The 13,802-nt window shown below is 33.1% G+C and overlaps 1 protein-coding gene and 1 pseudogene across 4 annotated transcripts; one reads left to right on the top strand and one right to left on the bottom strand.

Annotated features, from left to right (window-relative positions):
- The first annotated feature begins 438 nt into the window (after window positions 1-438).
- Window positions 439-4,777, top strand: LOC100790965 (RNA pseudouridine synthase 2, chloroplastic-like; annotated as a pseudogene).
- A 4,845-nt stretch (window positions 4,778-9,622) lies between these two features.
- On the bottom strand, window positions 9,623-13,603 carry LOC100798201 (probable prolyl 4-hydroxylase 3). 4 transcript variants are annotated; one of them, XM_006581086.4, is made up of 9 exons: window positions 13,463-13,603; window positions 13,101-13,351; window positions 12,925-13,012; window positions 12,620-12,717; window positions 12,403-12,500; window positions 11,144-11,273; window positions 10,852-11,039; window positions 10,380-10,469; window positions 9,623-10,162 (listed from the first exon to the last, which is right to left on the bottom strand). In XM_006581086.4, the coding sequence occupies exons 2-8, from the start codon at window positions 13,295-13,297 to the stop codon at window positions 10,396-10,398; spliced, it is 873 nt and encodes a 290-aa protein (XP_006581149.1). In that variant the 5' UTR covers window positions 13,298-13,351; window positions 13,463-13,603; the 3' UTR covers window positions 9,623-10,162; window positions 10,380-10,395. The 4 variants fall into 4 exon arrangements, with proteins under 4 accessions (XP_006581149.1, XP_006581150.1, XP_006581148.1 ...); XM_006581087.4 differs by having other exon boundaries at window positions 13,101-13,328; window positions 13,463-13,602; XM_006581085.4 differs by having other exon boundaries at window positions 13,101-13,341; window positions 13,463-13,595.
- Window positions 13,604-13,802: the final 199 nt, after the last annotated feature.

Genomic DNA, 13,802 nt, shown 5'->3' with positions numbered 1-13,802 from the left:
TCTTTTGTTTGAATTGATTGGAAAAGAAAAAAATAAAATAAATATAATTTTTTATGAGTAATGAAATAAAATTCATTAAAAGGAATATGAAATGAATCATAACGGAATAAAATCTTCATTCCATTGTTTAGATATGAGATGGTGGAAAGGAACAAATTTTTTATTCCATTGTTTCAATAATAAATGTGGAAAATTAAATAAATTTTTAATTATTATAAAAAACGAATTTTAAACATGATGAAAATTTATGTAAAAAAAATGAAACAAAAACAAAAAAAATCCGTTTTTGGTCTCTGAGTCGGGATTTTTTTAGTAACGCTTACTTTACTTGAAAGTGGGCCTCAATTCCTTTTGTATCATCCCGCGCTTCCTTCCTTTGGCATCATAAAAGCCGAACCGGTTAACACGTCGTCGTTTCAAACTTCCCGTTACAGTTTTTATCCCACCATTCAGCGAAAAAGTGAACAAGTAATCAAATAGAAATGCTACGTTTCATTCCTGTGGATGTTGCCGCGTTGCCGCATCCCGAGCATTCCAATTTCAATTCCAAACCGCACCTTCTCCTTCAGTTTTCTCTCTGCTACGAGCTATAAATTTATTTCTGCCACCGCGAGCGCCGCTTCTGGCTCCGCCGGCGACACAGACTCCGATGGAGAGCCAAAATTGAACTTCTCCGGTGTGCGGTTGGAGGAGGCCGTCGATAGCAGAATCGGATCTGGAAAACTCAGACTCGACAACTGGATCTCTTCCCGCATCAATGGCATTCGTAGGGCAAGAGTTCAATCAAGTATCAAATCAGGACTCGTTCATGTCAATGGCCGTGTGGTTGATAAGGTAATCTCAGAGGCGCGTTCATGCATTAGATTCTAAAGCTGTTTTTACTTCCGTTTTGTGTCGTACTGCGAGCAATTGCAATTACGTATATATGACCAGCTCTGTTTGTGTTTACGAGCGTGTTTGGTTTCTCTTGAAAAGAATTTCAAAGTTAATTTGAATTTGACTATTTGTTTATTGAGATAAATCTGCATGTTTCAGTCCTGGAAGATATACTGTTTATGTGCGGTTTATTTATGAATATGAATGTGATTTGTGTTTAGAATTTAGAAAATGTTTCCAGTATTTAGCTGATGCTCACAAATTGGAGGCGTTTCCTTGCGGTAATGATAGCCTAGTTGAAATTGAAACTAAACCTGTAATGCTGGGTTTTTTTGTTGCGATAAGAGACTTCAAGAAACCACCATTACTTATGATACGTAGGTATCACGATGAGTAGAGTTTAGACCGGGTACTATACTCTAGTGTTGTTCATGGCCGCTATGGCGGCGTTACAGTGCTATCGCATAGCAGAATTTCTTGAATCGCGATTGAGACTTAATCAACTATTGCGACCCCTATCATTGTTGTGGTTGTGGCATACGTTCTGCATCCTCTTGTCATGTCTGGCGGGTCTCCAGCCAATTGAACTTTTGAGCTAATATTATGTCAATTTTTATCCATTTATTTTTATTTGCACACAACTTAAATTTGTATACGTATGACATATATCATATAGTTCAACCGTTATGTGAGTTCCGCTATATGCCTGCAACACTATATGATATTGCGGGTTATTGGCTTTCGGCAATTATCCGCAATCCGTAATTGATAACACACCAGCATACTCCAATCTCGTGTTTAGAGAAAAAAAATTCTGTGAATTCATATCCACACAAGTAGTAAATTTAGTGTCCATGCTTGTACCCTATGTTGACTTGTATACCAATATTCATTTCACACTCATTACATGCCTTTTAGTTAAATGAACTGTGAGGATGGCAACTCTTGATTAAGTAATCATAACTTTTTTTCCCATTTGAAATAACTTGGTTCCTTTGTTATCTCTTGGTAGCTTTTAACAGTGCTCGGTCTTCCTCTCTTAATTTGTGTTTTAGTTGCACGGATCAGTGACATCTTTTAATTGATGATCCTTGAGCAGGTTTCTTTCAATGTCAAATCTGGGGATGAGATCAAGTGCACAATCGCAGAATTGCAGAATTGCAGAATTTGAGGGCTGTGACAGAAAATATACCTTTGGATATAGTTTATGAAGATGAGCATGTTTTAGTCATAAATAAACCTGCACACATGGTAATTCCGAACCTGACTTGTAAGATTTATGAAGTTAATCTTTTTAACTTTAATTTGCAGCCAAGTAAAAATTATTGACAATGCATTGTTAATGGAAGCTAATAGTTAGATTCTCAATTTCATTATTTGGTCAATACATCGGGGATGCTTGTCAATGGTATTCTTCATCATTGCAACCTTCCAAATGTTGAATTTTCTAAAGAGGAGGAAGCTCTTTCAGATACAGAAGATTCTGATGATGAATTCAATAGCTATCGCTCCCTGGCAAGTTTTTGTGAGGGGTTAAATTCTAGACTGTCTGTGGCATCAAATTCAATTCGCTCAGGGATTGTACACAGATTGGACAAAGGCACGAGTGGGTTACCTGTTGCAAAGGTGCATTCTTAAAACCTAGTCATTAGCACCCAACTTTAATGAAGAATGGAAATTCTTGTTCATATTTCGAAAGATCGACATTTGGTTTTGTACTTGTTATTTGTATGCTTTCATATCAGGATGAACATTCACATATGAAATTGTCAGAGCAATTCAAGCAACATACCATCAAAAGGATTTATGTCAGTCTTACTGCTGGGCTACCCACTCCAGTTGCTGGGCGTGTTGAGGTTCCAGTTGGCCGTGATCCTAATAATCGGATTCGTATGACTGCTGTAGCTGGACCAGTTAATTCTAGAAAGGCCCGTCATGCTGCTAGTAGGTGACTAATGGTCCTTTTACACTTTTTTTATATTTAGTTATTTCCTAAGTAATACAAATTATTTTAGTTTCATCCGGTCATATTTGAGTATTGTGAAATTTGGTACATATCAATTAAAATATTTATAGGAAAAACTGTATAATTTTAAACATGTGTATGTACACATAACATGAACTTCAAGTTTTTTATTATTCAATCCAAGCGATCTTGCTAATTAGATCTTGCCCAATGGCCATCTAGAAGATATTTCATCCTTGGGCTTTTCCCTTGTAATCAAAATATCAAAACTAAAGGAAATAGTTGAATATTTCTCTTGGCGTGATCCATTCAAGTGTTTCGTCATTATGTTAGTTATGCTGTCTTCCATATGGCAGGATACCCTTAAGGTATATTTAAGGTTCATAGCAAGTGCTACTCCAGGGGCATGTATTCATCTAAAAGTTGATTATTTACCATCTGTCAGGTACAAAGTAATTGAGATACTTGCTGGGGGGAGTTGTTCTTTGGTTGAGTGGAAGTTGGAAACTGGACGCACTCATCAGATACTTCATGACACAACTTTGAGGAAATGGTTCATGGTACAATTTGATGTCTCACTATTGTGCGAATCAGATTCTTTGGGCAATTAATGAAATTTGGTGAAATAATAGCTTTTCCCTTGATATTGGATTGAAGCATTGTTCACATTATTTTCCATATTGTATCAATTGAAGAATGTAATGATAAACAATGCATGTTTTATTTTTAAAAAAATTGGGCAGATTTCATTTTATTTCCCTGATGGTCTCATGAATTCAACATTAGTTTACCTAGTTTGAAACCCTATGTTTGCCCAAACAATTTTCAGTCAACCTATAAACTGTCTGAATATTTAGAGACACGACGTGAAAAATCTTAAACACACAAATCTTCGGCAGGAGAATTTGTTTTTTAACTGGAGAAAACAAAAAGGAGAGTCTGTTTTGTGAGTAATGGGATAACATATTGCTGAAAAATGCTGAGGTAAATTGGAGAAAACAGAGAACTGGTTAAGTGTGTGTTCTCAATGCAGCATGAAATTATATTTATGATTCTTATATTAGTTTTTACTACTGTAATTGGAAATTTGGAATTAGGGCTTGTAATTTGGACTTATTAGTATGTTTCTTTTTGGATGGCAATATATCTGAATTACACAGTTTCACATGGAGATCTGGGAGGTGTCACCACTGGGTCTTTCACATTTATTTGCAGACATTGCTGGTGTAACTTTTAGTGGAGCTTAATTTTCCTTTCTTTCTCCATTGTACATGTACTCAAACGTTACACCATTTTAAATGCATAATAGATGCCAATATTTTGAAGAAAAACCTCTCATCTTTTTGAAGAAAATTCCCCTATAATTTGCCTCCAAAAACAATCAATATTTTTTTTGTAGATTCGCACCTATGCTAAGTATTTGGGAGTTCCTCTACTGGGTGATGAGGTGTATGGAGGGACAAAAAACATGGTCTTCTCACTGCTAAGGCCCCGAACTCCCATCAGTTTGCATAGCAAAGTTGTAAAAATGGTTTCTAGGCTAGATAGGCCTTGCCTTCATGCTTTGACTCTCGGGTGAGAACTTGTTAAACCTTGCTTCCCATCTCTTTACATAATAAACTTGATAAGGTGTTGTGTATTGTTTTGTAGGTTTCAGCATCCCCATACAGGGGAGCAGGTGCACTTTTCATGCGAACCCCCTGCAGACTTCGCTGAGATCTTGAGCCAGCTTCGTAGAATTGGTAGTGAGACCGTTTCTTTCTCAAAGCGTTCAAATTTATGACGAGGGCACTATATTCATATTCAGTAAGCAGGTTTTGATTTCTTATCAAACTACTTCGCAATACATTTTTTCATATTTATGGACTTGTTAAACGAAAATCTATATGTGCGCATCTATCTGTCTATACATTTTACCAAGTAGAAGTTCTTTCATCATTCTTCGCTCTTTTTTTTTCAAATTTGCATATTTATTTGATCTTTGATTTTTAAATTTTTTCAAAAGCAATAAAATAAGAGAAACTAAAAGATAATAAAAATGATTTTTTATGGTAATTACAATTTTTAAGATCATATCTATATGATAAAAGATAAAAAAAGTGAAAAAAAAAATCTTTTTAGAGTAGATGATAAAATAAAAGTACAGAATGAGAACTTCATTTAGTTTGATTTGATTTTTTCAAACATTATTTGAATTTTTATTTATTAACTTAAATATAATGTTAATATGTTGTGTTAAAATTTAATAAAATTGAAAAATAAAAATAAATTGTTTGAAAATAATTTTTTAAGCCGTGCTAAAAAAAGTATAGAGATAGTTCTATTCAATTTGATTTTGTTAGCATGATTCAAAATTGGCATATTAAAAATAACTTAAATATATTTTGAATGATGAAATTATGACATCTCTTCGAATCATCTTTATTTATATTTATAGACCACAAAAATATAAAAAGAATAATTTTTTGATCTGAAAAGCTTTAGAGAGCGACAAAAAGGCACACTATTTATATTAAATAAATATAAAGGCTGAATTATGACTAAATGACCGTATGTTTTTTAGCCGGAAGGAATTTTAATTTTTTCATCCTGTCCTACCCTTCTAAGTTTAAATCTGCAATAATATTGATTCCTCCTTTTAGGCTTCTAAAAAATAGAACTTTTTTATAGGGAAAAAAGTAAAACTTTTCCTAATTAGTTTATATGAAAGTTCTATTTTTGGTCTTTATTCTTTAAAATCATTTTTTTTCTATTTTTAATAGTATTTTTTAAATCACTTCGCCTTAAGATTCGTGTAAAATGAAAACAATACCATTTACTAAAAGATACTGAATATATATATATATATATATATATATATATATATATATATATATATATATATATATATATATATATAAATTGAGACTTTTTTTTTCAAAAAAATATTTTGTGATTTGTTTTTTCAAAGCGAAAATTTCCGTTCAATATCACACGGCAATAATATATACAAAAGGATATCAGAGGAAAAAAGAATATAATCATTTTTTCCGATCATGATTTCTAGTATATTATAACAATGTTAAAATACATACTCATATTCTACCAAAAAAAAATTACATACCGTTGTTAGTTCATTCTTCATCAGTAATTAGTTCATTCTTCATCAGTAACAGTACCTATCCTTTTTTTATATATAATTAATTATACATATTATAAGTAGCCTCATCAATATAATACTCAAACATGATTGATTGAGGTAAAAATAAAATTGTAATCTTAAAAGAAAAAAAATTGTTGTAAAGCCAAGACTTTAATTTTAGAGTGTTCACTTTTATTATTATTATTTGTAGGGATCAAAGACAATATTAGAGGATTTATAATAATTCACGTATCTTATTCAACTAATTAAGTTAAATCCCATTTAAGTTACTTAAAAAGGGAATTTGTTTTCATCCATCACTCACTCAAAATTACTTATTTGTAATGTACATGGAAAGAGATTTGTGATGTTAATGGTTAACGCTTGATCCATTGCATGGACATGTTATTGAAATTTAGGACATTGGTGTCAGCATGGTCTGGTTAGTATGCCTTAAGTTGGACATGTTATTATATGATAGTAATTAAACTATAATGTGTAGATGCTTTAGGGTCTAATAACAGTGAAAATTGCACTAAGGTACTGGGTTTTGGGTGTAATTTCAATAAGGATGATTTGAAAATTTTACCTGGATAGATTCTTGAATCATTTTGTGTTTTCCTTGGGTGTGACCTTGAATCCTTTAGTTAGTTCTCCCTTGTTTTTTTTTTTTTTTTGTACCTATGATGATTTAGATACTTATTACTGTAATGTGATTTTTCACCTTTAACAAAAAGACCTAGTGTCGGTTTTTTTTTTCCAGCAAAAAAGTGTTATTTGTAGTGGTGGTTTTTTAAGACTGAAGCCAATGTCTCTCAAGTTAATAAAAATTCCTTTTTCTCCATCAAGGGTGTTATATTTCACCTGGAATTGGCCAAATTCAAATAGAAGTGAATTTACTTTAATTTTTTTGTTTGATTTGACATTTTAGTTACATGACCACGAATGAGCTGAGACCAATCAAAGTTCTTAGTAATGTCAGAGTGAGCAATCTTTAACTATTTTCATGAATTCATTAACATCACTTGTTGACTTAACATTTTCAGCCATTGTCAGTCATCAAGTTCAATGGGTTGAACTATGTTGATTGATTTGAAATCATTAGGTTTCAATTGAGTGTAATGGACTAGACTTGAGTACTTGACATTTGTGATGGATGACAAGAATCATTACATAGACTAGTACAAAAGCTGAGAAGCCTCCCTTTGAGGTTTGGGAACGGTCTAATAGACTTTCCTTAAACTTTGAGACCAACATTAGTTGAAAATGTTGGTCATCCATGGCCACAACAGATGATGTTAAGGAATTTATGAAAATTGTTAAGGAGTACTCATAAGTGAGCTGATAAACAAGATAAACAAGAAACTTGACTTGTCTTAGTCCATTCAAGATCATGTAGTTGAAATGTCAAATTTGACAGCAAAGTTGAAGCTAATGAATATGGAAGTGCGTCTTTTCTTGTATAATTCACCTTAAATTCTTGCTGAATTTGTCAGTTTTAGGTGAATTATAACACCCTTAAAAAAGAGTGAAACTTCAAGGAAATTAAGGCCATGTTAATTCAAGAAGGAAAGATTAAAAAAAGTGAAAGACAACTCTATTTATCTTATGAGGAATCCAATAAGAGCAAGTTAGGTAAGGAAGCACATGGGCAAATCATTAAAGAAGGATTGACGGTCAACTAGGGAGAAGTCTGTAAAAGTTACTTTTCATTTTATTGTTACTTGTATTTATTGCTCGAAATGTCTTATTCAATGGATATCCTTAAAGTATTTATTGACGAGGTAGAAAGGTAATTCGAGAGAATAGTGAAAGTTGTGAAGTGTTATATGGGCGGTGAATGTTATGGAAGAAGTTCCAAGTAAGGGCATATGTATACAAAATACAATGCCTTGTACATCGCAACAAAAGTGAAGGGTAGTGTATCTGAAAAGTAGAATTGCACTCAATTATATATGATTAGGTCAATGTTGAATTATACTAATGTATCTTTTACATCGTTCCAAGCAAGGCAATTCCTAATGAATATGGTTAGATTAATGTTAAATTATAATATTGTACTTTTATTTAGTTAATAAGGTTACTTAACAAGGTTCCATGTAAGTCAGTTCTTAAAACTCCTTATAACTACTTATGAACAAGGAAACTCAATTTAAGACAGCTTCATATTTAAGGTTGCTTAACAAAAGTAAAGGTGTATAATTTACATGAAAAAATGTTTGATGTAAAAGAACCTGGGGCATTTGTTTCAAGATATGAAATTTCATATGCTTGGAAATAATAGTCCCAAAAACATGTTTCTGTAATTTCAGGGAAAAAAATTATTTAATTAAAAAAATGGAATAATGAAGTGGGAATAGATAGTTATTGTAAAAAATAACTTCTATTCTGATGGGAATCCAATATATCCACCCTTTTTCGTGGGAATAAGAAGCAAGATAATCATGTGTATTTTACATCCAATTACTCTTGAAAATATTTTTATAAAACATGTATCAAACATGGGAACGTGATATTCTAAAGTCCATATTCCCAGGAATCTTGTTCCATACCTTAAAACAAACACCTCTTTGGTGTAAAAGAACCGTTTCCCGCAAAAAGAACCCTTGGTGGTTTTTTCGTTGGCTATCCTAACAAAGCTAGAAGTGTAAGTGAACAATTTTACATGAAAAAAAAAGAGAGAAGCTTACCGTAAAAGAACCCTTGGGGGTTTGTCATATTCTTAAGAATGGCCAATTCAGTAGGAGTGAGAAATTAAAAAAAATAAAAATCATGAAGATGATGTTTCTTTTGCTATATTACAATCAAACAACACTCGGAGACAATAAAATAATATTCAAAACTCACATGATAAACATACAATTATTGAATCAACAATGAAAAGTCACAAATAAACAAGTCATGAAGAAACACTAGAAAGATAAATGCCACTCATACTCTCTTTTCAACACTTAGTGATTTTTTTTATAGCCAACTCTCTTAATGATTGAATAAAATTAATTAAAAATGATTTATTTTGACGAGTCTCACTAATAAATCTTAATGATCGACTAAAATTAATTAAAAAATATTTATTTTGATGAGTCTCACTAATAAATCTAATAGTATTGATTGCTTGCCAATGCCGAAATGAATTTGTACAATGTGTCTCCTTTATAATTCCAGGATTTTAAGATGATATCTTTTCAGGTCGCCCTTCTTATCCCATTTTTTGGTTGTTGTCCCTGATAAGAATCAAAATGGCTGAAGCTAATTCTCTACCCTTACTGCCTAAGTACAACTCTTTATTTTTCTCCAATTGTCGACCCAAATATTTTTTTGAAGGACGCGATAATGGGGACTTCAATCCCGTACAAAGCATATAATTCAGAGAAATCCAGTGAATAAACGGGAATCAAATACAGAATAGGTCCGATAACAGAATAACACCCTAGGATTTAATAATACCTTCAAATAAAATTGACAATAAAAAATAAATTCTATAATAATGATTAAAGTAAATAAACGCTCCTTTGAAAAAATAATAAAATAAACGCTACGACTTCAGAAAATTGTAAATTTGATTTTAATAATTGTAACTGCAAAACTATCATTATACCACACATTATAGTCATATAATCAAATGAGATAGACTATAATAATGACATAAACATGGACTATTTAAACGAAGAAACAACACATGGTTGAATAATAAAAATAATTACACGAACACTGGAGGGGGGAACTTCTGTACAAACTAAAAAAATTATTGTTTTTCTTACTTCTGTGAAATATAGCACATTCTCAAAAACTTATCTATGACCAACATACCATCCTTTCACTATGCTAAATTGCAAATTTATCTCTACTTGTATTCAACACATCACTCCCCAGTAAATTGCAAATTTATCTCTACTTGTATTCAACACATCACTCCCTGGTGAGCCTCTTACCTAATAGACATATTCGCTTGAAAACTCTACAAGACTAAAACTCAGATCATTAACTGAAAGTATTCTTTTTTCCCTTGGCAATGCCAAAATTGTCTATCCATGAGAAAGAGAAACCAAATGGTTTATTCTACAAGTGAAGAAAATGCTGGCGCACCTGAGCAAAGGGGAACATCACTAGGTAGCATAAAAGGTGAACATGAAATGCACTGAACTTGTGTTTATCCAATCCAAAATGTGATGAAATACTCACCCTGTACCACGTTAATCCTGAAAATATAAAATGATAAGGTGCTCAATGATATCTGACAAATATGTGAACCGAGGTTCAATGATCCACCAATAACAGTAAGGTGCTCCAGTGTGTAGTGCATGACATTTCATATATGATGTGAGAGATGTGTACAAAACAAGGCTAAATTTTTTTCAGCTGAAGTACATCTATTTTCAAAAGAACAATAGGCTCAAGCTTAGTCTCTAGAAGTACCTGTGCAGTTGATGGGTCAAACCTTGTACTCACGAAGATGCATCCACTTTGTTGAAGACCATTTATTTCCTTTAATTACTGGGCAACCACCTGGAAGCAAAGATAAAATTTTAATTAGCTTTACCAATCATGTTCTTCCTGGAACCAAAAGAAATTGTGAGTATAAAACAAAGTGCCAGGTGGCTTTTAATTTCCATTGATAAGAAAAAAGTATGGAATGACATGGAAACAATACTCTCAAGACAAGTTCCATATTGCATATTTATTATAATTTACCCAGAGCGCTTAAATAGAGCAAGCATGCATAAGATTAAAAAGCAGTAGTAAATACATGGATCAATCTGAATCTAAATGTAGAAAGATAGCTCATAATTAAATGTGGTAAAAAATGGATAAATGTGCACTTCACATGCTATAGGAACAAAATCTGTATCTACAGCTAATCTGGTGACGATTTTCAACAGTTTCTAACCATGTAAACTAGATGGATCTAGTGTGGCATCAGGCCTCATGCTCCAAAATAGCAGAGCATCACCCATTTTTGGTTTCACTGAGAGACCCTTTCTTGCACATTGGGATAAATCATTCCACCAAGGCACAGAACTAAAATTTGCATTGGCAGCCGGAAATACAGTCTCACCGCCTTCTTCAACATCTGAACTGCATAAGCAGGAAAAAATGAAAGGGAACTATCAAGTTTCCATCCAAAATCCAACAAAAAATACAATGCAAGACCATAATTTGGAAAGAGAATGTCAGCTTACAGGTACATAAGAACTGTAGCAATACGTTGGCCTCCATTCTTAGTGTTGAACTCATCAAGGAAGTAATCATAGTGAGGCTCATATTTTTGTCCTACTTCGTAGTGAAGAATTTGAAGTCCTTCTCCATTCTCTGAATATGTTAAATTAACCGTCAGCAAATGATAAAAAATAAGTATTCAACCATGCCCATGGATAGGAAGTGCTATTAGAAAACAAAATATTTTGACAAATACATAGATTTTAGAGCTACTTGGGCATTGATGCATAATGTATCGATACATGTCCTAATAAATGGGGTTCGGTGGAGTCCTGTGTTTCCCCTTCCCTCCATGGACCTCCCTTGTCATTAATCTATAGATTAAAAGATTTACTCTACCCCACGCAAAAATATTCACCCCGCGCATCACACGGGACAGTGCACTAGGTATAACAAAAAATAAATGTACTGATACAAGCCAGGAATTAGTTGCTTGTGGTAATTCCATTAATTTAAATCATCACCTTTATTATGACATTCTAAAATACTCTAGTTCTCTCTATCCCCTATAGACAGATCAATTTCCTTTTGGTACAATATCATCCTACTTTTCCACAACAAACATCCAAGACATTAAATAAATTCTTTAAAAGAGAAAAACCTACATGCTTTTTGAAATTTTCTTTTTATTGGGATAATAATTTAGGGAGCTTAAAACAGTTAAAATTTGTTACAGACCCAGACATAGAATATGAGAATTTAGAGAAAGAGAGAGATGCAAAGACAAAAGAGAAACAATGCTTCTATTATTGAATATTGAATGACAACAAAGAAGAGGAGAAAATTCTTCTCCAACCAAGGTTTTCCCCTTTCTACAACAAATCTCAGTTCCCAAATGCTAGCTAGCATATTTGAATACATTTCCTTCTATCACTCTTTCTATTTAAGCAAAGCCCTTGCTCTTCCACTATAACCACCACCCAACTAATTCTATAACTACTAGGTAAATAACTCTATAACTTCCCAACTTCATGAATTCATCACCCGAAACTTAACCCCCTTCTGAATGGGGAAAAGTAGCAAAAATGCCAGATAACATGAAAACTCATCTTAAGATAAGTTTGACTTTTAGGTATAATAATGAAATATGCAAATTGTTTGAAGAGCTTTTATTAAAAATTATACTTCTGCTTAATGTGAAATGCAAGCAATTCATATAGCTTTTGTTGGGCTATTGAACATATAAAGCTAATAACTTAAAATTGATGAATAAAACTCATACCTTCAGGTATGAAGGTAAAGTCAGCAATTCTTTTCTCTATATTCTGGACAATTTTGTCCTTTCCTCTCTTCAAGAACATTCCTGAACTGGTTCGAACCCTACAGACAGAGGATATCCAGAATAATGCATTGCCACTAGTCTCTCAAAACAGTGTATGAACAAAAATACAATCCACAATTATTGGATCCATTACAAAAACACATGCCAAAAGTCAAACCTGCTTTCTGTACTCTTCCCAGTCTTGCTATCAACAACACTTGATTTTACCATTTGAGGTTTGGCAAGTTCAATCAAGTACTCACATTCTTCTTTTGACTGTTCCAAATTATAAGCAGAACTAACATTTGCATACAATATAAATTTCAACAGTTTGCTAATGCAAGAATTTACAGCAGTAAAATAAGATCTCTCACTCAAAAAAAAAAAAAAAAAACAGACGCTTAACTTCTAGCTATCTCCAAAAAAAAAAAAAGATCGAGGAGAAGCAGATGAGCCGATCATTAGTAGATAAGGAAAACTGACCAGAAAATTGTGATAGATGAACGCTCTAGGCTCCCAGGAGAGAATCTCGGTCCACTGCTCCGGCGGATTTTCCACCAAACTCTCGGCACTTCGCGAAACAACGATTAGCAAAAGATTAAACACATTTTCAGCTAAACGGAAACCAAACGGATCATAATGAATTTATATAATAGCACCTTTGAGAGGTCTTGCGCCTGAAGGCGCTGAGATCCGTGGTTGGAAAATCGTCGTCGGTAGTTGGAAGATAAACAATGCCGAGAGCAAGGAGCACGACGAGGATGAGTGTGAGGAAGAAAAGCGCCCACAGAACCAGCGAGAACGTTGACCACTTCTTCCCCTGTGCTCGGGTATGCGTATGCTTTCCTTTCGCCATGTGCTTGGATTGAAGTAACGCTGAATTGAATCTGTTCCAAAACCCTAAGCAATGCTAATGGACGAACGAATTACGATATACTCAGTCGTAGTTAAACAAACAAGTCCTTCGAATGGTGTCGTCACGATTTCGTTGACTCCAGCCACTATTCTTTTCTTTACTTACCAAAATATTTGCCGGTGTGGTGTGACTGTGACCGGTGTCTCTGTCTCTCTACTAACACGGCATTTCCTTCGTTTTTTGTTTCGTAAATAAAAACTCGAGATGCGGAAATGTCGCCTTGATTTTTTTTATTCTCTTTTTTTTTTAATGTCTAGGAAGAATTTATTTTCACTTTAGTAACGTGCGCAATCATTTATATTTTTAAAATTGTCAAAAAAAAAGTAAAGGTGGAAAACCGACTTGTTTCAATTAAAAAAAAAGATACAAGTATATTTTATCTGGATTCATAAGCAAAAATAACTAACTTTATATTAATTAAGAAATTAATTTATATCATTTAATT

Source organism: Glycine max, chromosome 6, assembly GCF_000004515.6.
Source record: "Glycine max cultivar Williams 82 chromosome 6, Glycine_max_v4.0, whole genome shotgun sequence".
NCBI classification, from domain to species: Eukaryota; Viridiplantae; Streptophyta; class Magnoliopsida; order Fabales; family Fabaceae; genus Glycine; species Glycine max.
Note: the sequence above shows the minus strand (reverse complement) of the source record. Positions and strands in the feature narration are given on the sequence as shown.

Coding starts and splice junctions, on each gene's coding strand:
- LOC100798201 (XM_006581086.4), bottom strand. CDS start 13,297: ATGGCGAAAGGAAAGCATACGCATACCCGAGCACAGGGGAAGAAGTGG. Junction 11,040..11,143: donor GCTACAGTTCTTATGTACCT/GTAAGCTGACAT, acceptor CTGCTTATGCAG/TTCAGATGTTGAAGAAGGCG. Junction 10,470..10,851: donor AGATCCATCTAGTTTACATG/GTTAGAAACTGT, acceptor CTTTGCTTCCAG/GTGGTTGCCCAGTAATTAAA.